At 52.2% G+C, this 24139-nt stretch overlaps 1 protein-coding gene and 1 long non-coding RNA gene across 9 annotated transcripts; both read left to right on the forward strand.

The window, feature by feature from the left end:
- Window positions 1–1207: 1207 nt before the first annotated feature.
- LOC129649507 (uncharacterized) lies at window positions 1208–9406 on the forward strand. 8 transcript variants are annotated; one of them, XM_055576991.1, is made up of 6 exons: window positions 1208–1549; window positions 1665–1711; window positions 2100–2154; window positions 4437–4552; window positions 4757–4859; window positions 9104–9406. In XM_055576991.1, the coding sequence occupies exons 1-6, from the start codon at window positions 1392–1394 to the stop codon at window positions 9324–9326; spliced, it is 702 nt and encodes a 233-aa protein (XP_055432966.1). In that variant the 5' UTR covers window positions 1208–1391; the 3' UTR covers window positions 9327–9406. The 8 variants fall into 8 exon arrangements, 3 of the variants coding, with proteins under 3 accessions (XP_055432966.1, XP_055432965.1, XP_055432968.1); XM_055576990.1 differs by lacking the exon at window positions 4757–4859 and adding an exon at window positions 6754–6892; XR_008713131.1 differs by lacking the exons at window positions 1665–1711; window positions 2100–2154 and adding an exon at window positions 6754–6892.
- Window positions 9407–12834: 3428 nt separating this feature from the next.
- LOC129649509 (uncharacterized) lies at window positions 12835–23925 on the forward strand. The gene is made up of 3 exons (XR_008713132.1): window positions 12835–12961; window positions 22887–23038; window positions 23739–23925. It is a non-coding gene; the product is annotated as an uncharacterized LOC129649509 (long non-coding RNA).
- The last annotated feature ends 214 nt before the right edge of the window (window positions 23926–24139 follow it).

Here is a 24139-nt window from a genome sequence, read left to right on the forward strand (position 1 = left end):
GCCGGCAGGCAGGGGGCGGGCCCAGCCCGCGTCACCGGCAGCCGCCGATCAGTGCGAGTGTGCGGGCGGCGCGGAGCGGAGCGAGCCGAGTGGCGCCGCACTCACTGGCACTCACACCGGCGCGCACGCCGGCCCGGGACCCTGCGCGCGCACTCGGCGGGCAGGGCCACTCGGCGCCTTCCACTCACGCGGCGCAGGACGGGCGCGGAGCCGAGCAGGGACCCGCAGGACGCACACCCGCACTTTCCCGCGCGTGCCCGCACTTCCTGGGCTCCGTTCACACAGAACAAACGCCGGTGGGCAAGGACACTTCCAGCGCACAGAAACGTGTGCAGAACTGGGCGGAAGCACCGACTGCTCACATCTGCAGGACACACGTACCCAGAGAGAGTTGGTTGAAGCTACTGTGGCACCGTACACCCCCCCAATACACACATATCCCCAACAGCATTCGTGGAGGCGGTCAGGGGACTCAGGGCACCCCTGTCCGCGGCACACCTAACAGCATATACACACACGCCCCCAAAGTGATCAGGGGACCCAGGGCGCCTCCCAGCCCCCAGCCTAGCAGGTCACATAGCCTCACTCCTAGGAGTGCCAGACAGGATGCTCTCATATTAGCAAGACATCCACAGCTGTCCAAGGTCACCGATGGCACAGTCTGTTCACCCTTCCTCTCAGGTCACACGCAAGCACCCTCCTTCTAACCAGGAGTCAGCCTCTCACTTGGTCAGTGAGTAGCTTGAAGGACAGGGTGTATGAGGACCTTGACCACAAGAGGTGATTGGGAGAGGATGAGGGCAGGCAGGGGCCTGGGCGTCCCCAGGGCATGATGAAGGATGCAGAGGTGGAGAGGCAGGGCGTGGCTGGCCAACGGGCCTCAGGCTTCCCACATGGTCAGAAAACCAAACAAACGCCCAGCCCTGGCTCTGTCCTGATTTCCTGAGAATTCGGTTCTGTTGGGAATGGCTGCTGCTTATACAGGTGTGTCCCCAGAAAGCCCTGGCCATAGACAGAATCCTGTTTACTCTCTCTGGTTTCCATTGACATCAGAGATGCTTATCTTCTTGGCTGGGTCCCTTCCAGAAAGACTAAATGAGGGGTCTCAAGCCTGCACCCCTACCCCCACCATAACTCCTGTGGCGGTGTGGGGGGAAGAGACAGGTGGCCCCACCTTCATCACTTCCAGCTGTATCATTCTGGCACATCATTAGCTCTCTCTGAACCTCAGTGTTCTCAGCTGTGAAATGGGGCTAATTCCAACCACTCGGCACTCAGAGAAGGCTGCATCTGGCGAGAGCATGGCAGATAGATGCTCACCCGGTGTCAGCTTTCTCTTCACCCTTGCCTTGAGAGAGGAGACTCGCTGCTGACGCACGTGATGGAGATCCATGAGTTATTTCATGGCGAGTTCTGAACTGGGTGGTCACGGTCCCCACCCGCCCTGGAAACCTATGGCATGCTCTGTCAAGAGCCTTCACAGCTGTTATCTCACTGATCCCTTCTGCCACCCACCACGCAGGCAGAGTACAACGTTCCCACTTTGCAGGTGAGGAAATTTAAGCTCAGACACAGTGACTTGCTTGGGTGATCTCTGGCTGGTGGCAGAGCTGGGCTCAGCACTCAGGTGTCCTGACTTTTTTTGAAACTTTCATGGCCCCCAGCCCTGCCTCTCCCTTCTCACCCCTACAGAGACAAGCTGGAAACAGAGGTAAAAACTGGCTCCCTGGGAGCTCTTCCTGTGGCTTCTTGGATGGGGACTGCCCAAATTGAGAAGGAAGGGGAGGGAAAGAGAGAGGTGGCCGAGAATCTTAGGGGTTGCAGTGGGAATGAACCGGCCTGGGGGCTCCCGAAGGACAATCTGGGATCTTGGTGCAAGAGAAATTCAGCCCTCCAAGAATCCAAGGCCAAGGGAAGGACAGGAGAGCCTAACACAGAGTGGGTTTCTCATTTCCGGGAATGCTTAAGGGGATTAGTCCTTAAATAGGCACGGAGTGACTTCTGTGCCAGAGGTGGCTGCATCACTAAGTGATTATGTAATGGCACGGGGTATTAAAGTACAGACGCGGAACCATCATTCTGTAATTCATTCACTTGAGGGGCACGAGAGTGCAGTCACCGTCTTACAGATGGGGAAGCTGAGTCTTCAGGAAGGTGAGTGACTGAGAATAACAGCCTGGATATCCTGACCTCTGACCCTTTTCCTTTTTGATGGCCAGGGTCTACCCATGTGTTCCCTGGGAGAGGGGAGAGAGCGGGGCTGACTACTTCCTGGACTCATGACTTTCTGTGGGTCTGGCTTTCTGGAACTTCAGAGCCTGGTTCTTGGCTCTGTGGGTGCTGGCTCTGGGGAGGGTCTGCAAGAAGCCCAGCCTCCAAAGCATCCAGTCAGCGAATGCCAGGATACCCGCAGGAGGAACACTGGCATATTTGGGGCTAACCTCGGGTAGGTGGCAGAGTTGAGTGCCACTCTGAAGTCTGAGTTCACCCAGCTGTGAGCCCAGCTGCCATGGGGTAGGGCCCCCTGGAGGGAGCAGAATTGGTATTACCAGGCAGGTGTCTAGTTTCTAGAAAGAGTCTGGGCAGGGGAGACAGGCAGATGGATTCGAAACAGTGCCTGAGACTTCCCTGGTGGTCCAGGGGTTAAGAATCCGCCTGCCAATGAAGGGAACGTGGGTTCCATCCCTTGTCTGGGAAGATTCCACTAAGCCCGTGTGCCACAACCACTGAGCCCGCATTCCACGACATGAGAAACCACGGCATGAGGAGACCAAGCACCGCAAGGAAGAGGAGTCCCCGCTCGCCGCAACTAGAGAACGCCCACGAAGACCCAGCGCAGCAAAAAATAAACAAAAGCCTCCTCCTAATTGTGTCTAATTTGGGGCAAGTTAGGGGGAACAGCCTTGTGAGAAATGAAGGTGGGGCTGCAGAGAAAGCACTTAGCACATAAGAGGCACTCAGAACATTGTCATTCTCTTGCCCCTGCCTTCCTGGTGCAAACCATAGTCTGACGCCCTGTGCCTGCCTCAGTCTCTCTACCAGTGAAATGCAGTTGGCTGCCCTCTTTTCCCGTCTGCTGTCAGGACCAGATGAGGATGTTGGGAAAGTACATTGAAAACTGCAGGCTCCTGCCAAGTCTGGGGCACCGGCTAGCATGTGTGGGGATTTTTAAACAGCTGGACATGTCCAGACCCCATCAATCAGGTTGCCTCTTCCACTCCCCACACAGGCAGGCAGCTGGACTTGTCCTTGGCAAGGTGAAGTGGGCAGAGTCACAGCCCTCAGGAATCCTGTACTCTTTTTTGTTTTTTTTTTTGATCTTAGTTCCCCAACCAGGGATCAAACCTGGGCCCCCTGCAGTGGAAGCATGGAGCCTTAAACACTGGCCCACCAGGGAAGTCCATGGAACCGTGTACTCCTGATTCTCCACCACCTGCTTCTCCCAACAGGCTTCTGAGTTGCCCCCTCCCCTCTCTACAGACTGCAAAGGCCCCAGTCCAACTAGGTAGAAGTGGGTTCCTCAAAGGATGGATGCAGGGTACCTGCATCCCTGGGATGCTTGTTAATAATACACATTCCTGGCCCTTGCCTCACACCCATGGACTCAGACATGTGTGTGTGAAGACTCAGGGTGTGTTTGAATAAGCACCCCTGGGTTATTTTGATGCACAATTATTTGTATGAGAATCGCTGGGTTAGAAGGTGCAAACGGTTTCGTATTCTCACCTGTTTCGCTTTCCCTGCACTGTTCAATGTGCCACTCTTGGCGGGGAGGGTTGGAATTTTGCGAGCACTCTGGCAAAGTCCCAATGTTGTTGTTATTTAGTCATTAAGTCGTGTCCGACTCTTTTGCAACTCCATGGACTGTAGCCCGCCAGGCTCCTCTGTCTGTGGGATTTCCCAGGTGAGCATACTGGAGTGGGTTGCCATTTCCTTCTCTAGAAGTCCCAGTAGGGAGCCTGAAACATCCCACATCAGGCATGACTTCTTTCTTGGCTGAGAATGAACAATTAAAGCCTTTCCTTCCAGTAGGTGAGAGGCATTTGGAGGCAATGACCTCTGCCCTGCACTTGGTGGGACGCCCTGGGTTGGCGTCTCTGCCTGGTGTCACTGTGCTCTGGGAGGAAGGGCCCTTCCTGCCCCTGGCCTCACTGTACCAGTCTCCCCCTTCCCTGATCACTAGAGGAGCTCAGGGCATGCTGTGCTGATAGAAACTTGTCTGAATTGACAGGAAATTTTAACACAAAGGAGAAGCTGATGGAGCATTTCCAAGCACTTCCTGTTTGATGGAGAGGGGCCTTCCAGGGGCCCTTGTCCATTCATTTCTTTAGGAATCTGCACTTTAACAAATATTTATTGTACCCCTACCCTGTGACAAGCCCCAGGGTGCTTTCTGCAGTGGCCTAGATGGTAAACGAGGCTCCACTTTTCTTTAGATTCCAGAGGACAGAGACTGAATCAGGAAGGGACATGGGAGCTGTCCGCCGTCCTTGGCCTCCTCCTCGGCCCCTGCTGGGGCCTCGGCCCAGGGATCGTGTGGACAGCCAGCACGGTAAGTTAATGGAAGCGGCTGCCATATAGCCGGTGGCTGCTGTGAGGCCAACTGGATGTATTAGGCAATATTAAAAATGCAGCTCTTTCTGATAATTTATTATTCACATTTCATAAACACATTATAGCCGTCACAGTACATTTACTAGCCCTGGGCCTGCCAGTGGGAAAAAGTTAACACTTACCTAATGATGTTATTTTGCAGATGTCAAATGCTCTTGGAGCTGTCACGATGGGCTAAATGGCTCAAAGAGATGCTTGTCTCCTCTCCCTCCTGAGACACCTGTTCAGTGGTTTGCAGACCACAGGTCTGTGAGCACCCCCCAACCCCCCACCCCACCCGCTTCCTGAGCCTAGAGATGGAGGACCTGGCTCAAGGTCACCCCAGGCCAACCCAGGACTCACCCCCAGGGGCTGAGTGGAGGCACTATGGCTCTCTGCTAGGTTCCATGCAGGCTGCGGTCTGGGCTGCTGAACTCAGAAGAGGCCAAGGTGAGAGAGGCTCACCTGGTAGGAGGGGCTTAGCCCAGGATCAGCCTGCCTCTGCCGGGAGATCAGAAGTCAGGGAGGGATAATGCTGAATCCGTAGGGGAAGATTCAGAAATAACCTGCAGGAGGATGGGGGTGGGGTGGAGGGTAACCTGTGACTCAGGTGACAGCAAGGATGAGGCAGTGCCACCGGCCCCCACCCTGTGAGGCCTGGGGACCGCTGGAGCCCAGGGGCTTTTTCGAGTGTCTTCTGGAGTGGCCTGAACATTTCAGTGATACGAATGGGCAGGAGCTGTAACTGACAATTGTGAAACTGAGAGCCAATAGCCGCAAATGTTCCCTCAAATAGCTCTGAATTATGATGCGGTTTAGAAGATACTAACGATGCAAATGGTGGCTTCCAATTTTAACTCATTCTACTTTTTTAGATTTATAAAATATTTCAGTCATACAGAAAAGGCCTAGAGTATTACATAGAGACCCACTGGCCTATAAACAAAAACCTTGCAGTTTTCTTGAAAAGCTAAACAGAGAATTACCATATGACCTAGCAATTCCACTCCTAGGTATGGGCCCAAAAGGACTGAAACCAGTCTCCAATAGATACTCGCACGTTGATGCTCATTGCAGCATCATTCACAGCAGCCCAAAGTGAAACAACCTCCACGTCCATCCACAGATGAACAGAGATGGATATGTGGCGTATCCATACAATGGGATCTTAGTGAGTCGCTCAGTCATGTCCAACTCTGTGACCCCATCGACTGTCCATGGAATTCTCTAGGCCAGGATACTTTTCCAGGGGATCTTTCCAACCCAGGGATCAAACCCAGGTCTCTGACATTGCAGGCAGATTCTTTACCAACTGAGCCACCAGGGAAGCCCAAGAACACTGGAGTGGGTAGCCTATCCCTTCTCCAGCGGATCTTCCCAACTCAGGAATCGAACTGGGGTCTCCTGCATTGGAGGTGGATTCTTTACCAACTCAGCTGTCAGGGAAGCCCTCAATGGGATCTTATTCAGCCCTAAAAAGGAATGAGTTCTGATCTATGCTACAACCTGAATGAACTTTGAAAACATGTTAAGTGAAATAAGACAGACACAAATATTGTAGGACTTTCCTTATAGGAAATGTGCAGAATAGGCAAATTTATAGAGACAGAAAGTAGGTTAGAGGTCACCAGGGTCTGGGGTGAGGGGAAAAGGAAGCTTAAGGAGCAAGAGTTTCTGCTTTGGGTGATGAAGAAAAAGTTGAAGAAATAGGGACCGGTGATAGTTGCACAATATTGTCATTAATGCACTGAATGGTACAACTAAAAGTGATTAAAACGGCAGATTTTTGTGTTACGTCTATCTCGCCACCATTTAAAAAATTACAGATGCATCTGAAATCCTCTGATATTTCCTCCTTCATCCCATTGCTCTCCGCAGGGGCAATCACTGTCTTGAATTGGAAAATTATCAATCTATGCATTTACCTTTATGTTGCTATGTATGCATCCATAAATAATATGTGATATTGTCTTATACATCTTAAAGCTTCATGTAAAGGGTATCATACTTCCACATCCTCAAACAACTCCTTTTTTTTCACTTACCATTGTTCGTGAGATCTAGTCCTGCTGATGATGCATGTAACTAGAGCTTGTTTTCATTGTTGCATAATACTCCGCCACAATTTGTTTCTCCTTTGTCCTACCACTGGACGTTTAGGACGATTCCCACACTTTATTATTCTGTACCTGTTGCCATGGATAGTCCTGTCTGCTGGCCCACATGGGAGAGTGTCTTTGCAACCTCCTGGAGACAGAATCGCTGGGCTGAAGGACATATGTATCTCTAGCTTGACCAGGTAATGCCAAACAGCTCTCACAGTGGTTATGACCATTTCCATTCCTATCAGCTGTATCTGAGAGTTCCAGTTCTTCCACATCCGAATTAACACTTGATGTCACCTGACTTGAGTTTTTGCTGCTCTAATTGGTGTGAAAGGGCATTTCATGATGTTTAATTTGTTCTTCCTGCTAGTTAGGTGCTGTGGCATTTTTTTTTTCACTAAAAGTGGGCATAAGCTGACAATAGATAAATGTAGCAAATTGAAAATTGAAGCATTTCTATTAAGGGGTAGGTTAAATGCAGTATGATTCACCTTTACAATGGAATATTATTATGTAACCATTAAGGAGAAGGGGGCAACAGAATGAGATGGTTGGATGACATCACCGACTCGATGCAACAGGAGTTTGAGCAAACTCTGGAAGATGGTAAAGGACAGGGAAGCCTGGTGCTCTGCAGCCCATGGGGTCACAAAGGGTGGACATGACTGAACAACTGAACAACAGGAACAAAAAAGACAAAGCACTTCCCAGGTGGTGTCGTAGTAAAGAATCTGCCTGCCAGTACAGGAGACTTGAGGATTCTATCCCTGGGTTGGAATGATCCCCTGGAGCAGGAAATGGCAACCCACTCCAGTATTCTTGCCTGGGAAATTCCATGGACAGAGGAGCCTGGAGTGCTTCAGTCCATGGGTTTGCAGAGTCAGACACAACAGAGCACACGCACGTGCGCACACACACACAGAACAAGGCAGCTCTGTGTGCACTAATATGGAAGATATATTGATATCCTGATGCACTAAAAATCTTTTCATGGCAGATATATTGTTTAATAAAAAAGAGGCATAAAACAGTATGTTCCCTTTGTATATAAATAAAAAGATATATATACAGGCAAGTATTTATATAAGCATAAGATTCCTCTGAAAGAATAAACAGGAAATAGATAAAAATAATTCATCTGTGAAGGGAACCAGGGGTCAGGGAAATTTTTCTGCTCTATGCATTTATACTGCATACATGAAAAACAGAAATTCATAGAGACAGCAGGTAGACTAGAAGTTACCGGGGGCTTGGGGATGGAGCGTGGGGGGTATTATTTAGCGAGTATAGTTTCTCTTTTGGGATGATGAGAAAGGTCTGAGAATGCATAGTGGTGATGGTTGTACAACATTGTGAACGCACTTAACTCACTGAAATATATGCTTAAAAATGGTTAATGTGGCAAGTTTTATATTTTACTACTATAAAAGAGTAGGAAAAGAATAAGCCTATGATGAAAACAAATTTAATTTTATCCTTTAAAAATAATAATTATTTAAAACTTTGCTGCTTTCTGAATTTCTGGCCCCTGAAAGATAAATCTTAATTCTGGCTCCACAGTGGGGATGGTAGGAGCTGGGAGCCTGGGTCCAGCGGGCAGGGGTCTCCACCAGAGGGGAACTGTGAGTCCCAGAGACCCCTCAGAGGCAGAGATGCCAGCTCCTGAGGCCTCACCTTGATCGAGCACTTCCTCGCTCCCCACCAAGACTCAGGTCCCGGTAACCTGGGTGTCCCCTGAAGCTCTGAGGTTTCCCAGTCCCATGCATCCTTCTTCTGCTTCTCTCTCAGCCCTCTCCCTGGGGCTCACAGATCCTGCCTGTCTGTGAACATGACCTCTGGTGACCTGGGACTCTCGCACCATGTTGCCCAGCTTGGTACTCCTCCATCCCTTGCCGGTGGAGTCCCCCCAAATCCCTGTGATGCTCTACCAACAGGCTGTGTTCCAGCCCTCACCAACACACCCACCATCCGCTCTGTGTCATTCTCATGGTTTCTGATGCCTTTGCCCACCAACACGACAGCCCTGGCCCATACCCCTTCCCAGCAACCACCTTCCCAAAGGCTTCTCGTCAGCCACCACTGCCCAAGGCCACACTCTGGGCCCCACTGTGCCCTGTGGCCGTGCTACATCCGAGATCACATTGCAGCCCAGGCTGGGTGGGGGGATCAGACACCAGAGAAGGAAGATTTCCAGCAGCACCCTTCAAGCTCCCCTACTGCTGACACTCTCATCTGCTAGTCCCTGCATCTCCACCTGTTCTGGACCCTCTGAAGTTCCCAAGCCCCCAGCAAAACACAGCCAGGCAGGTGACACCCCCTTACCTGGCATTCTTCAACTTCCATCACTTATGAACCAGCTTCTCAACCAGGACCTGTGTTATTATTTACTTTAAATCAACTTGCAGGGACTTCGCTGGTGGTCCAGTGACTGAGAATCTGCCTGCTAAAGCAAGGGACACAGGGTTGATCCCTGGTCAGGGAAGACTCCACATGCCGAGGGCCACGGAGCCCGTTTCCCACAATTACCGAGAAACCCGCGCTGTAGAGCCGGCTCTGCACAACAAGAGAAGCCACCACAATGAGAAGCCCGTGTATCCTAACAGAGTAGCCCCCTCTCGTTCCAACTAGAGAAAGCCCTTGTGCCCCAGTGAAGATCCAGTGCAACCAAAAATAAATTACATAAATAAATCAACTTGCCTTAAAAATGCTTTAAAGACTCAGATTAGCTTTGTCCTAACCATAATCGCCGTGATGGGAACTGATGTGCTGGTTATATTTCTCTGTTGCATATTGAAATAAACATAATTATTACAATCAAATCGTTTTCATTAGTAAATGAGGTTAAGTTAATTGCTCAGGGTCTCATAACCAGAAAGAGGCTCACTAACACTTGAGCCCAGGCCATTAGGCTCCATGTGTTCAGCCCTGTCACCCCTCAGGCTGTTCCCCCCAACCCCCACAAAGAGGCCAAGTTTGCTGCACACGTTGACGCTGAAGATGGAAGAACTCGGCTCTGTGCAGGTGTGTTGGGGCTGGAGTCTGGCTGAGGTTTGCCCGGCATCCGCCAGCTCTGGGTTAGTTCACACCTCACAAGGCACCGATGGGCCCAGGGGGCCACACTCCCCCAGACACATCTCCCAGCTCCTCGGAGAGCCCAGCATCTGAGTCAGGTTGGCAGCGAGGCAGACCCATCTCCCCTGCTCCACGGCTGGGTCATGAGCCCCCAGCTGCGGGTCCTTAGTGACCAACCAGCACGGGACGCAAGGCCTGGACCTCAGTCCTGAAATGGGAAGAAGGCTGAGAGTTAAGTCAGCAGAGCGCTGGAGTAAGGGGTCCAGGCAGAATGGCTGGTGGCTGAGCTGGCTGGAACTCGGGTGCGAAGCCCCCTCCAGGGGCCGGGGGTGGAGGCCCCCGCACCCTGGGGGCTCCTCACCTGCAGACGCCCCTGCCTCCTGGGTGAGTATGTGAGTGCCTGTGTTTAGAGTCAGACTCCCAGGCAGCGAAGGGTGCTCACAGCTCATCCACCCTCCTGTCCTGCTGCCAGCCTGGTGCCCAAACACACCATCTGCCCTGCCGGGCAGCTCTCTCTCCGCCTGTCGCCCTCACCTCCCCGCCTCCAGGTACGGCACACACCTGTGCTGCCCACACGCTCAGGCGTGGTTCCCAGAAGCCAGGTGTTCTTTCCGCGATGCCCCCTCGTGGCCGCGACTGTGCCCATTCGAGCACTCAGCTCACTCCTGTGTCTTTTGTTCCAGTTTCTTGCGGACCCAGAGGGATGGCGCTGTCTTTGTGGCCCTGAGTTGTGGGGTCACAGATGGCGAGCCCCCAGAGTCCCGCGGAGTTTCCTAGGACTCACCCCTCTGGGAGCCCAGGCTGCAGGCCCAGGGTGGGGCCTGGAATCACCTGTGGACCTGGAGTTCTGAAGCTGGGGTTAGGTGGCCTTCCACAACACAGCCAATCTTTGTTAACATGGAAACCGGGGCCCAGAGAGGTGACCCCACTTGTCCAAGGTCACTCAGTAATGCTGAGGCAGGGCCTGTGGCTCTGTGCCTGCCTCTGTCTGGGGGACAAGGAACGTGGTTCTACCCTCTCCTGTTTCTGGGGTCCTCTGGGTGCAACCTCTAGGTCAGGGCTTAAAGCACATCCCAAATATGCCAGTGGGGTTTTCCTGGGGCTGCTCCCCCGGTGGGTTCTGGTGGCCCTGATGACTGTACCATGCCCCCTTCCCAGGCTTTGGCAGAGGGTACTTAGTCCTGAAGAGGAATCCAGTTCCTTTCCTTCATCCTGCCCTCCCCTGCCCAGGCCCACTGATGCAAGCCTGGGTCTGCCTCAGGGCCTTTGCACCAGCCAACAATGCCTCCAAAATATGCTTGTCCCACATCATCTCATGGGGGGCAGATGGTCACCTTTTAGATCTCAGCTCCAGGCCATCTCCTCGAGGGGACTGACAATCCGAACAAGACAGTTAGTTCAGGTCCTGCTTATTGTTCATGGTCTGTGAGCTCCCTGGAGGCAAGGACCCAGCACAGTGCGTGGCCCACGGCGGGTGGGCACTCAGTTCTCAGTGACTGAAGGGAAAAATGAAGCGCACTGGCAGCCAGGCCAACCAGAAGCCCCCCGAGGCTGGGCTGTTGGGGAGAACCTTGGGGTTACAGGTGGAGCAGCGGTGGTAGGAGGGAGCTGAGGCCTTGGGAGCCGGCCGGCTCCTCCGTGCCAACCCCCCCCCCCCCCCAAGCTTCCACCCTGGGCGGGCGGTGGCCTTGGAGACAGCCATGTCCAAAGGGAGGCAAGAAGGAGCCTAGAGGGTCATCCATCAGCCAGAGACGTGGAGAGCCTGGTAAATGAGGGACGCTGTCTGAGGCTCCTCCACCGTCTGTCTGTGCTCTGGCCATCTGGGAGCGCAGGGAGCAGGTGAAGGGGGCCGCTTCAAGCCCAGTTACTCCTATGGGGACTGGGGACTGGAGACCACCAAGACAGTGCCAGGGCCACCCTGACTGAGGAGGAAGGACAATGCCCCTCCACTCCCTGTCCCCCAGGCACTTCAGTGTATGATCAAAATTACCTTATATAGCTTTCACCCCATGCTGCAAGGCAGGTCATTATTTCTTCTGACTTATTTTGAATTTCAGTACACAAGGGTGTAGAGGTTGACACAGCCAACCCCCAAACACACCCATCAAAGTGAACATTTTCATCCTTTTTCTAGAGAGGTTTTTTTTTTAGCTTTAAAAATCTGAACTGCAACATAGAAAACTGCACAAAATATAGATGCACCGCGTAATGAATAGCCATAAAGCAAACACCAGCATAATCGCCACCATTTCATCACAGAAGTCATGAGGCAGGAAGTTATGACCACCCCCTCCCCCCCGCCCACCCCTGATGGTGTCTCCATTCCCGGCTTCCCGGCCCCTACATACTCTGAGTTTTATGACACCAGTGCCTAGGTTTCCCGGTCATTTAAATATATAAATACAATAAAACATTACAGATAAAAATTTCCCTTCCTGATTTGCATCCACCCAGCGAGCAAACATAGTTATGATACATCATTCCAGGCTCTGTTTGATGTTTTTACTATGCATACTTATATTAGAAAAATACTGTTTTATATAGCTTAGAACTTTTCACAAGTGGTATCAATACTGCCTGTATTATTCTGCAACTTGCTTTTCCACTCAACTCTAAATACTTTACCCCAAAATAGCTTTATTGAGGTATAATTTATACGCTATAAGATTCCACTGTTTCTAGCATACGATTTAATGGTTTTAAGTAAATTTACAGTTGTGCAACCTTCCACACAGTCCAATTGTGGAACATATTTCCATTCCTCCAAAAAAGTCTGAGAGGCTTTGTTTTCTCCCTTTTTCTCTAAATGCTTTTTGATGCACATTTTAATAACTGCCCTCTATAAAGCTCCTACTATGTGCCACGCCACACTCTGTTACCTATGTTACTCTTTGAACCCTTGCAGAACCTCTGTAGGGCGAGTTCAGAGAGGGTGAGAAGCTGCCCAAGGTCCCTCTGCTAGAAACTGATGGAAGAGGCTGGGGTTCTAGCCGCCTGACCCAAGAGCCTGCAAACAGCCCTGCTCCCCAGGTGCCCTGAATCCCACTGGGATGCCCTGAATCTTTCCTGCTATCAGCTCTGTCGGGCGAACACTTCCCTCTCACAGATGAGACGCTGCAGCTCAGAGGCCCTGAGTGACTCGCTCCGCATCCTTGGCGTGGGGACCTGCACAGCTTGGGGTTCAGATCCAGGTCTCTGTGACTCCCACGTCTCTCCCCTTTTCTGTTCCCCTCTGCTGTTTTCTCTTTTCATTACACAAAAGGGCAAAGGGGAGGAAAGGGAGGGGGAGGCTGGGTAGAGATGTCAGAACCATCTCCTAAATTCTTCTAGGCTCATGCATAACCTACAAACACACTGACACAGCCGCATGTGTGCAGAGTGTACACACAGCAGCACACACCCATGGGTGCACATCTAGCTGGGTGTACATCCATCCACCCAGGTGCACACCAGGGTCAGTGTTCAAAAGTTCCCTGTGCTCACTGTGCTAAGAATGAAGAGAATGTCAGTGTGTGTGTGTGTTGGGAGTGGGGGGATTCGGCCTTGCTGGGTCCCTCAGTGGCCCTTCTGCCAGGGTCAGGACCCAGGAAATGCTCCATTGGGGCAGCGCCCCTCCCTGCTGGGGGCGGGGCCTCCATCCTGCTGAGGGCCTTTGCTAAATAAAGTCTCAGCTCCAGGGAAACCGAGCTGTGCATGATCTCTGGGGACTTCACGGGGCTGTTGGAGCCACAGGGCCAGCCCGACTCCTGTGTTGCCAGGAGCCCAATGCACCATGACTCTGCTCACTGGCCTGGATGCTTCCTGTCCCCAGGGATCATTCCCGTCCCTGGACTCACGTGAACCTACACAGACCCGAGAGGGGCGTGGACATCCCATTCAAAACACAAGAGCAAACACTGAATGAGTGTGTGCTGTGTGCCAGGCCCATGGTCTCCATGCTCTACCAGGTGTGCACGGCGACCACTACCATTTCACAGATGGGGAAACTGAGGCACCGGGGCCTTCTGCAGGATCCAGTACCTAACAAATCCGGGCTGTGAGTCTGCTCCCCTTGGCACAGGGAAATACCCAGCCCCTGCCCAGTGCTCTAGCATCCAGCCCCCGAGCCTTGGGTCTGCCTGGTGATTTGCAAAAGCTGGTAAGTCATGGGGATTTTTACCCAGATGCAGCCAAATGGGAAAAACAGAGGACAATCTAGCTACTTTTTCACAAAGTTAAATTCCCTTAATTCAAAAAAGATGGGCTTTTTCTTGATCCTTTTTCCTTTCTTTTCTGAAGTGAGAATGCTCTCACAGGATGGCTATGATTTTATATTATTTGGCAAGACATAGATGTGAGCAGTTTAATGCCACTCCCCACATCTGGGGGAGGTTTGGTTTCTGGACCCCCTAAAATTTGGGCCACTTAGGGGTACCCACCACTTGGCCCACCTCAGCCCAGAGCTGGGACTTTTCCTCCTGTATTGGTGCCATCCAGTTTCATACTTGTATTTACCAAAACAATCCAGTTGAGGAAGTCCTATCCAGGATGTTTGAAATCTTTATGATACCAGCTCAAACTCTGGATTGCGTTAACAAAATAGAGGAAAACCTTTTTTCTTCTTTAGTAGTCAAACTTCAAGGCAACTTCAACCTGGGACCTCAGCCAGTTTCTGGGAAGTAAAGGAATCAAAAGCCTCTGAACCATAAAAAAAAGTCTTTAGAACAGAGCTTGGTTCAGAGTCCAAGCTTTGGCCTTAATGGAAATGAAGAACAACAGTTTGATAAAGTTTGTTTATCTACCTTCCACCAGCAAACACAGTGCCCCCAGGAGCAGCAGGAAGGAAGTTGGACCGGAGGCCAGGAGGGCTTCTGGGGTCAGGTCTGTTGACAATAACATTTAGGGCTGCTGCTGCTGCTGCTGCTGTGTCATTTCAGTCGTGTCTGACTCTGTGTGACCCCATAGATGGCAGCCCACCAGGCTCCCGTCCCTGGGATTCTCCAGGCAAGAACACTGGAGTGGGTTGCCATTTCCTTCTCCAATGCATGAAAGTGAAAAGTGAAAGTGAAGTCGCTCAGTCGTGTCCGACCCTCAGCGACCCCATGGACTGCAGCCCACCAGCCTCCTCCATCCATGGGATTCTCCAGGCAAGAGTACTGGAGTGGGGTGCCATTGCCTTCTCTGAACATTTAGGGCAGGGTATGCCAAAGCCTTTGACTGTGTGGATCACAAGAAACTGTGGAAAATTCTGAAAGAGATGGGAATACCAGCCCACCTGACCTGCCTCTTGAGAAACCTGTATGTAGGTCAGGAAGCAACAGTTAGAACTGGACATGGAACAACAGACTGGTTCCAAATAGGAAAAGGAGTACGTCAAGGCTGTATATTATCACCCTGCTTGTTTAACTTATATGCAGAGTACATCATGAGAAACGCTGGGCTGGAAGAAGCACAAGCTGGAATCAAGATTGCCAGGAGAAATATCAATAACCTCAGATATGCAGATGACACCACCCTTATGGCAGAAAGTGAAGAAGAACTAAAGAGCCTCTTGATGAAACTGAAAGAGGAGAGTGAAAAATTTGACTTAAAGCTCAACATTCAGAAAACTAAGATCATGGCATCCGGTCCCATCACTTCATGGCAAACAGATGGGGAAACAGTGGCTGATTTTATTTTTTCGGGCTCTAGAATCACTGTAGATGGTGACTGTAGCCGTGAAATTAAAAGGCGCTTACTCCTTGGAAGGAAAGTTATGACCAACCTAGACAGCATATTAAGAAGCAGAGACATTACTTTGTCAACAAAGGTCTGTCTAGTCAAGGCTATGGTTTTTCCAGTAGTCATGTATGAATGTGAAAGTTGGACTATAAAGAAAGCTGAGCACTGAAGAATTGATGCTTTTGAACTGTGGTGTTGGAGAAGACTCTTGAGAGTCCCTTGGACTGCAAGGAGATCCAACCAGTCCATCCTAAAGGAGATCAGTCCTGGGTGTTCATTGCAAGGACTGATGTTGAAGCTGAAACTCCAATATTTTGACCTCTTGATGCGAAGAGCTGACTCATTTGAAAAGACCCTGATGCTAGGAAAGATTGAGGACAGGAGGAGAAGGGGACGACAGAGGATGAGATGGTTGGATGGCATCACTGACTCAATGGACATGAGTTTGGGTGGACTCTGGGAGTTGGTGATGGACAAGGAGGCCTAGCGTGCTGTGGTTCATGGGGTCGCAAAGAGTTGGACACGACTGAGCGACTGAACTGAACTGAACTGAACTCAGCTCAATATACATGGGGGCCATTTAGTGCTGTGGGCCCAGGGATCGCCTCATGTCCACAGCACCCGGAGTAATCAAGTGAAGTTTACAAGATGCTTGCTGACATGTTGATCTGGAAAAAAAGGGATGCCCCTAAATACACCTAAGAAAGATTTCTAGAAAACTGGCTAAAAGGTGAGGCATACAACCAAAACAAAAAACAGACAAGGGAGAGGATGAACGTCAGTTGTCTGGAAGCTCTGGGGAGAGTGAAGGACACCTATAAGGTAAGTGCCTGGGTTGGCTGGGAGGTAAGGGTCAGACGGCATCCTCAACCCCAAGTTCCGGAATTAGCAGTGCTGGGCAGGGGCTGGGGCTTACCTTGGGGAGCTGCCTCCTGGAGGCATGGGCTTGGTACCCCAGATGGTCCCAGGATGGTGTGTTCAACGGCAGTTCCTGGCCTCCCCTGCCGGAGCTTACATCTGAAGCCTGGAAGCTATTCTGTTTACCCACTGATCACATGGAGTGGGCATATGCAGAGAGAGGAGGACAAGTCAGGGCATTTACCATCATTATCATGAACAAAGCGTCAATGAAGAGCTAGTGCCAGGCCATAATTGTAATCCTCATTCTTGTTATCACCGGGAGACTGAGTCTCAGAGAGGTTAAGTTACTTGTCTAAGGTCACACAGCAGATGCCAGAGCTGGAAAGAGAACCCAGCTCTGTCTGACTCCAGGGCCTGGGCTTCATGCTTTTGACTCTTCAGCCAGCTGGTGGCAAGTCCTGGAGCTTCCAGGGAGGACATGCCTGCTCTGGGCCAGATGTGCTCCTGGCCTGGGATTAACCTCATACTCTTTCTCACCCCCGGGGGGCTGCGTGGATAGCAGCAAGCAGAATGCTTTCATTTCTCTTTCCCCAGACACCAGCTCTGACACCTCCAATTTCTACTGCGATCACACTGTTTTCTGAGTCAAGCAGGGTATAAGGAAAAATCGCTCTGTCCGTGGAATAATTTATCATCTTGTTATTTCCATTAGCTGACTCTGTTTGAGCCTATTCCACACTGCGCTGTTTGAATTCCCAGTGTGGAAATCCCTGGGCTGGGTGGAAAATACCGTTTTCAGTCCTAGGAGCGGATGAGGGAGGTTCAGGGCACAGAACACAGTGGGGGAGGGGGGCTGATAAAATCCAGGGCAGGAAGGAGAGGACATTTTTGTTTCCTCTGACTTCAGAGGAGGCTGTGCGGTACAGTCCCACAGGGCTCTGTTGGGCTGATGGGGAGTGTGGCATAGGCCTGCTGGGACCCACAGCCAGGGGGCCCACGGAAGGCAAAGCCATTGGCAGGAAGCGGGCGAGAGGGAGAGAGGGAGTGGTTTCAGAAACCAAGGGGACTTGACACCAGGGCACAGTGTAAGGCTACTTGAGGATGCTGATTGCAGTTTTCAACAAGTTTAGCATCCTCAGGGGACCAGGTAGATGAGCACAGGCTTAAGAACGGGGATTGGCCTTCAAATCCTCCTTCTGCCCCTTGCTAGCTGTGTTATCTTATGTAAGTGGCTTAACCTCTCCCAGCCTCAGTTTCCTCATCTTCAAAGTGGGAGGAGTGTGTCTGCTTCCCAGTGCTGCGAGAACTAACCGGTGGGGCGGGGTGGGAGGGGGAAAGTATGTGAGGGGCTGAGTCTAGAACCCAGCATGGCCCAAGGGACCCAGATGTTTAAGGGGAAGCAACCCTTCCCACGGAGAAGGCAATGGCACCCCACTCCAGTACTCTTGCCTGGAAAATCCCATGGATGGAGGAGCCTGGTAGGCTACAGTCCATGGGGTCGCGAAGAGTTGGACACGACTGAGCGACTTCACTTTCACTTTTCACTTTCATGCACTGAAGAAGGAAATGGCAACCCAGTCCAGTATTCTTGCCTGGAGAATCCCAGGGACAGGAGCCTGGTGGGCTGCCGTCTATGGGGTCACACAGAGTCAGACACGACTGACGTGACTTAGCAGCAGCAGCAGCAACTCTTCCCAGTGTGGCCAGCACCTTTCCCAGCTTTAGCACTGCAAGTCCTACATCCTGGACTTCCCTGGTGGTTCAGTGAATAAGAATCTGCCTCCCAATGAAAGGGGGCACAGGTTCAATCCCTGGTCCGAGAAGATTCCACATGCTGCAGAGCAACTAAGCCTGTGAGTCACAACTACTGGTGAGCCTGCACTCTAGAACCTGAGAGCTGCAACCATGAAGCCTGCATGCCGCAACTACTGAGGTCCACATGGCCTCGGGCCTGTGCTCTGCAACAGGAGAAGCCCATGAGCCACAAGTAGGCTTGCTCACCACAACTAGGCAAAGCCTGTGGGCAACAATGGAGATCCAGCACAACCAAATCCAAATAAGTCATTTCTTAAAAGTCCTGCACCCTGGGAAACCCCATAGTTGTGGAGACATTGGCACGGGTGGTCACCCTGGTTGTAGTCTCCATGCTCCGCAGATCCAGAAGGGGAGACTTCAGAGTCCACTTAGGTGCCCTGGGAAAGGCTGAAGCCCTTGCTCAGGTTTCTGCAAGCCTGGAGTGTTTGCCTCACCTCTGGCTTGGGGATCTTGCTTTGGCCAAGTAGAATCCATGCTGTGGGGTAGTTATCATGTCCATACTAAGATTCTGAACCACAGAGATTCAGATGTGAAATTCAACCCTTTCTTCCTGCAAATCTGTCTCCACAAGGTGTGTGGGTGTGCTGGGTCGGGTGGGAGTGGCTTCTATCACCCCAGAGCAAACAGCACCGCAGGGAACAAGACAGGCCAGTCCTTCTGCTCCCATGGGGGGGCATGTGGCCATGGAGAGGGGCAGTGGTAGCCTCACTCAGAGATCCCCAACCTCACCCCATCTCTCTGGAGTCACTCTCTGACCTCTCTCCCTTCTTCTAAATTCCTGTTCATTCCTATCTTTTTTGTGGCCATGGGTCCTGGTTAGACTATGTTCTCAGGAACGGCCACTATGAGCCTTAAAAAGTGTTTTCCTAAGCAAAGACAGTTCCTTCCCCTAAGAGGAACGGTGGGGCCAACCATTCAGATCACAGAAGGAGGTTGCACATGGAACTGGGCTGGACGATCAGTGTGGACTGGGAAGGGCTTCAGAGCAGGGAAAGGCTGCAGTGGGGATCTCTTCTTGGCTGTGCAGGGTGCCCACCGGGGATCTGTTCATGGTTCCACAGGGCGTCCCTCCCTGGCTCTTTCAGAGACGGTGCTCCCACCTGTGCTCCAGCCCCTGCAGCAGAGCTGCTCCTGTTGAGGGTGGCCTCTCTCCCAGGTGACACCGTTGAGAGGCTAGCTGGTTCACCCTTCAACAGGGAAACAGGCTCCCGCGGACAAGATGACCCCATCTGTGCCCACACTCTCTGGAGGGATCAGGGTCAGGACAGTGAGGACTTGCTACTCCTACCTGCCCCCCCAACCCCCCTAGACAGCAGCTGCTCTGGGACCTGGAGGCCGGGTTCCCAGGCAGAGTACTCATGGAGGCCCCAAAGACTGGGTCCTTAGCAGCCTGGGTTTGTCTCAACATCAGCTTTTCTCCCGGAGCCTAACAGCTGCTTTGAATTGGGTGAGCCCCTAGCAGGGACCCCACAGCTTGCGGAAAGTGTAGTTTTCTGATTTGCTGGCCTTTTCCTAAGGATAGGGAACAGATGGACCCTGGACTTGGGAGCATTTCTATCCATCCATCCATCCACCCATCCATCCACCCACCCATCCATCCATCCCTCCATCCATCCATTCCTCCATCCCTCCATCCATCCCTCCATCCATCCATTCCTCCATCCATCCACCCATCCACCCATCCATCCACCCATCCACCCATCCACCCACCCACCCATCCATCCATCCATCCATCCATCCACCCATCCATCCATCCACCCATCCACCCATCCACCCATCCATCCATCCAACCACCCATCCATCCATCCACCCATCCATCCACCCATCCAACCATCCCTCCATCCATCCACCCATCCATCCACCCATCCACCCATCCATGCATCCACCCATCCACCCATCCATCTACCTATCCATCCACCCATTCACCCATCCACCCATCCATCCACCCATTCACCCATCCATCCACCCATCCACCCATCCACCCATCCACCCATCCACCCATCCATCCATCCACCCATCCACCCATCCACCCATCCATCTACCTATTCATCCACCCATCCACCCACCCATCCATCCATCCATCCACCATCCACCCATCCACCCATCCATCTACTTATCCATCCACCCATTCACCCATCCACCCATCCACCCACCTATCCATCCATCCATCCACCGTCCACCCATCCATGCATCCACCATCCACCCATCCATCTACCTATCCATCCACCCATTCACCCATCTACCCATCCATCCACCCATCCATCCACCCATCCACCCATCCATCCACCCATCCACCCATCCATCTACCTATCCATCCACCCATCCACCCACCCATCCATCCATCCATCCACCATCCACCCATCCATGCATCCACCCATCCACCCATCCACCCATCCATCCATCCACCCATCCATCCATCCACCCATCAACCCACCCATCCATCCATCCATCCATCCACCCATCCATCCATCCACCCATCCATCCATCCACCCATCCACCCACCCATCCATCCATCCACCCACCCACCCATCTATCCATCCACCCATCCATCCATCCATCCACCCACCCATCCACTCATCCTCCCTCAGTGGACAGCAGTCTGTCCTTCTATCCTCAGTGTCTTTCAATACCCTGGTCCACACATAATAACCATTCACTTATGTTTCCATCCACCTGCCCTGCACTCCTCCGGTCCACACCCTCTCCCTCCAGCCCTCCCTTCCTCTCTCCCTTCCTCCATCCATCCTTCCCTTTCTCCCCCCCATCCCTCCACTCTGTCCACCCACTTATCCACCTCCGCATTTACCCATCTCTTCACCCCGCTATATTTCTTGACAGCTCACCAGGGACTCAAAGATGAATAAGACATGACCCTGCCTTTAAGGAGCCGGGGCAGGGGAGAGGGGAATGGACTCTAGGGAGCCCAGCTCAGCTGGGTTCTGATCAGAGCAGGCCCTGCCTGGGGTGGTGTCGGGGTGGGGTGGTGGCAGGCAGGGATGACAAGCCCCAGCTTTTGGTCCCCTTTTTCCCCATTAAAGAGCTTGGGCAGAGAGGTGGAGGAGCCGGCAGTGGGCAGGGAGAGGCTTCACTTGTCAGCTGCTCAGCAGGTACAGTCAGATTTAAAATGTCCCCAAAGAGTGTCTGCTGAGAGGCAGGGGGTGAGCATGCTGAATTATTTCCCCGGTAATTGGCACTGAAGCGGCTGCAGACATCCTGCGGTCTGCATCAAAGAGCTCAGAGCCCTGCCTGTCTTCGTGAGGCTGAGGGGGCAGCTTGTCTGGCTCTCCCAGGATTCTTCCAGCCCCAACCCGCCTCTCCCCTCCCCCTGCCCGAGCCCCCTCCCCCACTCTCTCCCTGGGTTTCAGCACAAGGCAGCCTGGGGGGTGGGGCTGGGCACTTGCAGGTCAGAGTCCTGGCCGGCTGCTGGGGAAGGGACAGATGAGGACACTAGAGCCTCGAGGCCCTTCTTTGCAGGTGACAGTCTTGCCAGGGGCCCTGCCAATGTCTGCCTGGCAGGGCCTTTCTCCCCAAATGGCCTGGGCAAGGCCAGTGTCAGGTTTTCCTTTAATCTCGTCCCTCCCGTGTGCAGAAGAGCCTCAGCTGGCCCTTGAGACGAACAATTGAACTGACCGGTCACATGTGTTTTGTAAACAGTTGGATCTTTCTGTGTCTGCATGGGGTTGTGTGTGTGTGTGTGTATGTGTGTGGTGTCTATCTCCCTGGCAAGGGGCGCTCCAGGCCTTTTCAGGCTGGTGCCTGGGATACCTCTACCACCACGGGGCCCTCTACCTGGTCTCCTTATGCCGGAGGCTTCTTCTCCCTCCCTGGGGGCAGAGTGCAGGGCCAGGGTGGCCTGGGGTGGAGGGTCCAAACAAGTCAGTTGGTTTCCAGTGGCTTCCTTCCTGCTGCAGAACCAAATAGAGAGAACAGGTCTGAGGGAGCCCCTAGGTTGGCAGTAGGGGTGGAGATGATATGGGCTCCACTCCTGTCCCCTGGGACTTCCCATTTCTCCACCCCCGGGACCTCTGGGGAACACAATTAGAAGACTTGTTGAGTCCCGTTCTCCCGTCTCATACGTGGGCCGGCAGCAAGGCCAGGAGGGTTGGTGTCCACAGGTCGCCCCTCAGCAGAATGTGAGGATCCTACCTGTCAGGCCTTGACTGTGGATCTGGCCATACTATAGGGTCTGCACCCAGAAACTGCAGCCAGGCCAGCCAGGACTCGCTATAGAATTTGCAGGGCCCAGTGCAAAATGAAAATGCAGGGCTCCCTGTTCAACATTATTGAAAATTTTGGGACAGTGACAGCAGAGCATGAAACTGAGCCTGGGGCCCTGGGTGACTGCACAGGTTTTGCATGTGCCCCCGAGACCAGCACTGAGGCCAGTGCGGTTCCAACCATCGAGGAAGCAGCTGAGGCCTTGGGGTGACTGCCGCTCCCCGTGCCACGAGCCGCAGGGGACGGAGAGGCGAGGAGGATGGCAGAGCCTCATGAGCTGCCAGGGGCAGTGCAAGATGGTGCAGCTGCTGTGGAAAACAGTGATGAGTCCTTAAAAATGACATGTAGAATGACTACACAATCCAGCAACCCTGCTTCCAGGAATACTCCCAAAAGAATGAAAAGTCGGGTCTCGAACAGATCCTTGTGTATCTACAGCATGTATGGCATGTATCTATGTATTCATGGCAGCCTTCCTCACAATAGTCAAAAAGGGGAAATAACCTAACTGTCCATCAACAGGTGAATCAGGGGAATGGATAAGCCACGAGATCTATCTGCCCAGTGGAATATTATTCAACCATGAAATGAGACTAAATTCTGACACAGGCTACCAGATGGATGGATCCAGAAAACATGAAGGGAAATAAACCAGACACAGAAGAACAAACACGGTAAGATTGATGCCACTTACATAAGGTACCTAGAGTTCAAGTTCATAGAGACAGAAAGTAGAAAGAGGGTGCCAGGGGGTGGGGACGGGAGGAATGGGGAGTTAGCCTGTAACTGGCACAGAATTCTCCTCTGGAATGATGAAAAAGTTTTGGAGATGATGGTGATGATGAATGTACAACCATGTGAATGTACTTCATTATCACTGAACTGCACACTTAAAAATGATTAACATTCACGTGATGTGTATTTTACCACAATAACAAAGAATAAAAAGAAAAAGGAAAGAGGGGTGGGTGGTGTGGGAAGACAAGACAGTTGTGGGGGGCTGACAGCTGAGATGGGCTGGGGGCTGTGGAACTGCAGCTCCTGGTCCTGGAGTTCAGGGGTCATGTTCAAGGTGCCGCTCCCACAGCCCCGGGGAGGAGTTGTAGGTCAGTCCAGACAGACTGGCTCTGACTCCAAAAGTGCTGAGAGGCTACTTGGTTGATGGAAGCTCCTGGAAAGCCTCTCAGCTAAATGCATGGCCTGAAAAGACAGCTGCCTCACGGAACCTATTCAGGGTGTCCCGATGAGGGAAGACTGAAGAGAGCATGGGGTATTCTCAACCTCGTTGGGCTGGGGGGCACGAGACCGTGTCCAACATGGAGGCAAAAATCTCTGAGCACTGACTGAGCTTTGTTCTCATTTGTTTATTAGCAGGAAAATACTCCAGTGGGACAAGGGGCTGACTTTACCCTATTCATCTAGAAGTTTCTATCTGTGCCTTCCTTTCTCTGCCTGCATCGGGCTCCCTTCCCATCAGAATCCTGACTTGTTCTCACCAACACCCACCCTCACCTCCTACCCCCCCAGCATGGTCTTTGGCATCTGCCTGCCCTGCATTCAAATACAGGCATCTCAATGACTCTGGGTCTCAGTTTCCTCTTCTGCAAAATGGGAACATTAGAAGCATCTGCCATATAGGTGGGTGAGGATCCCTAAAGCTTGCAGCAGGTGCCTGGCTCAACAGATGGTGGCCATGACGGTTATTACACAGCAAAATGCTTCGTCTCTCCCGGGCCCTGGCTCAGTGGAATTGAGGCTCTGTTTGTTGTCAGTAA

The sequence above is a fragment of the Bubalus kerabau genome, chromosome 4 (assembly GCF_029407905.1).
Source record: "Bubalus kerabau isolate K-KA32 ecotype Philippines breed swamp buffalo chromosome 4, PCC_UOA_SB_1v2, whole genome shotgun sequence".
Classification (NCBI taxonomy): domain Eukaryota; kingdom Metazoa; phylum Chordata; class Mammalia; order Artiodactyla; family Bovidae; genus Bubalus; species Bubalus kerabau.

Excerpts from the sequence above, each read along its gene's own strand:
- LOC129649507 (XM_055576990.1), top strand. The coding sequence starts at position 1,392 with ATGAGTTATTTCATGGCGAGTTCTGAACTGGGTGGTCACGGTCCCCAC. Across the intron at positions 2,155-4,436 it reads GAAGCTGAGTCTTCAGGAAG|ATTCCAGAGGACAGAGACTG; the intron begins GTGAGTGACTGA and ends ACTTTTCTTTAG. Across the intron at positions 4,553-6,753 it reads TCGTGTGGACAGCCAGCACG|GACGATTCCCACACTTTATT; the intron begins GTAAGTTAATGG and ends CTGGACGTTTAG.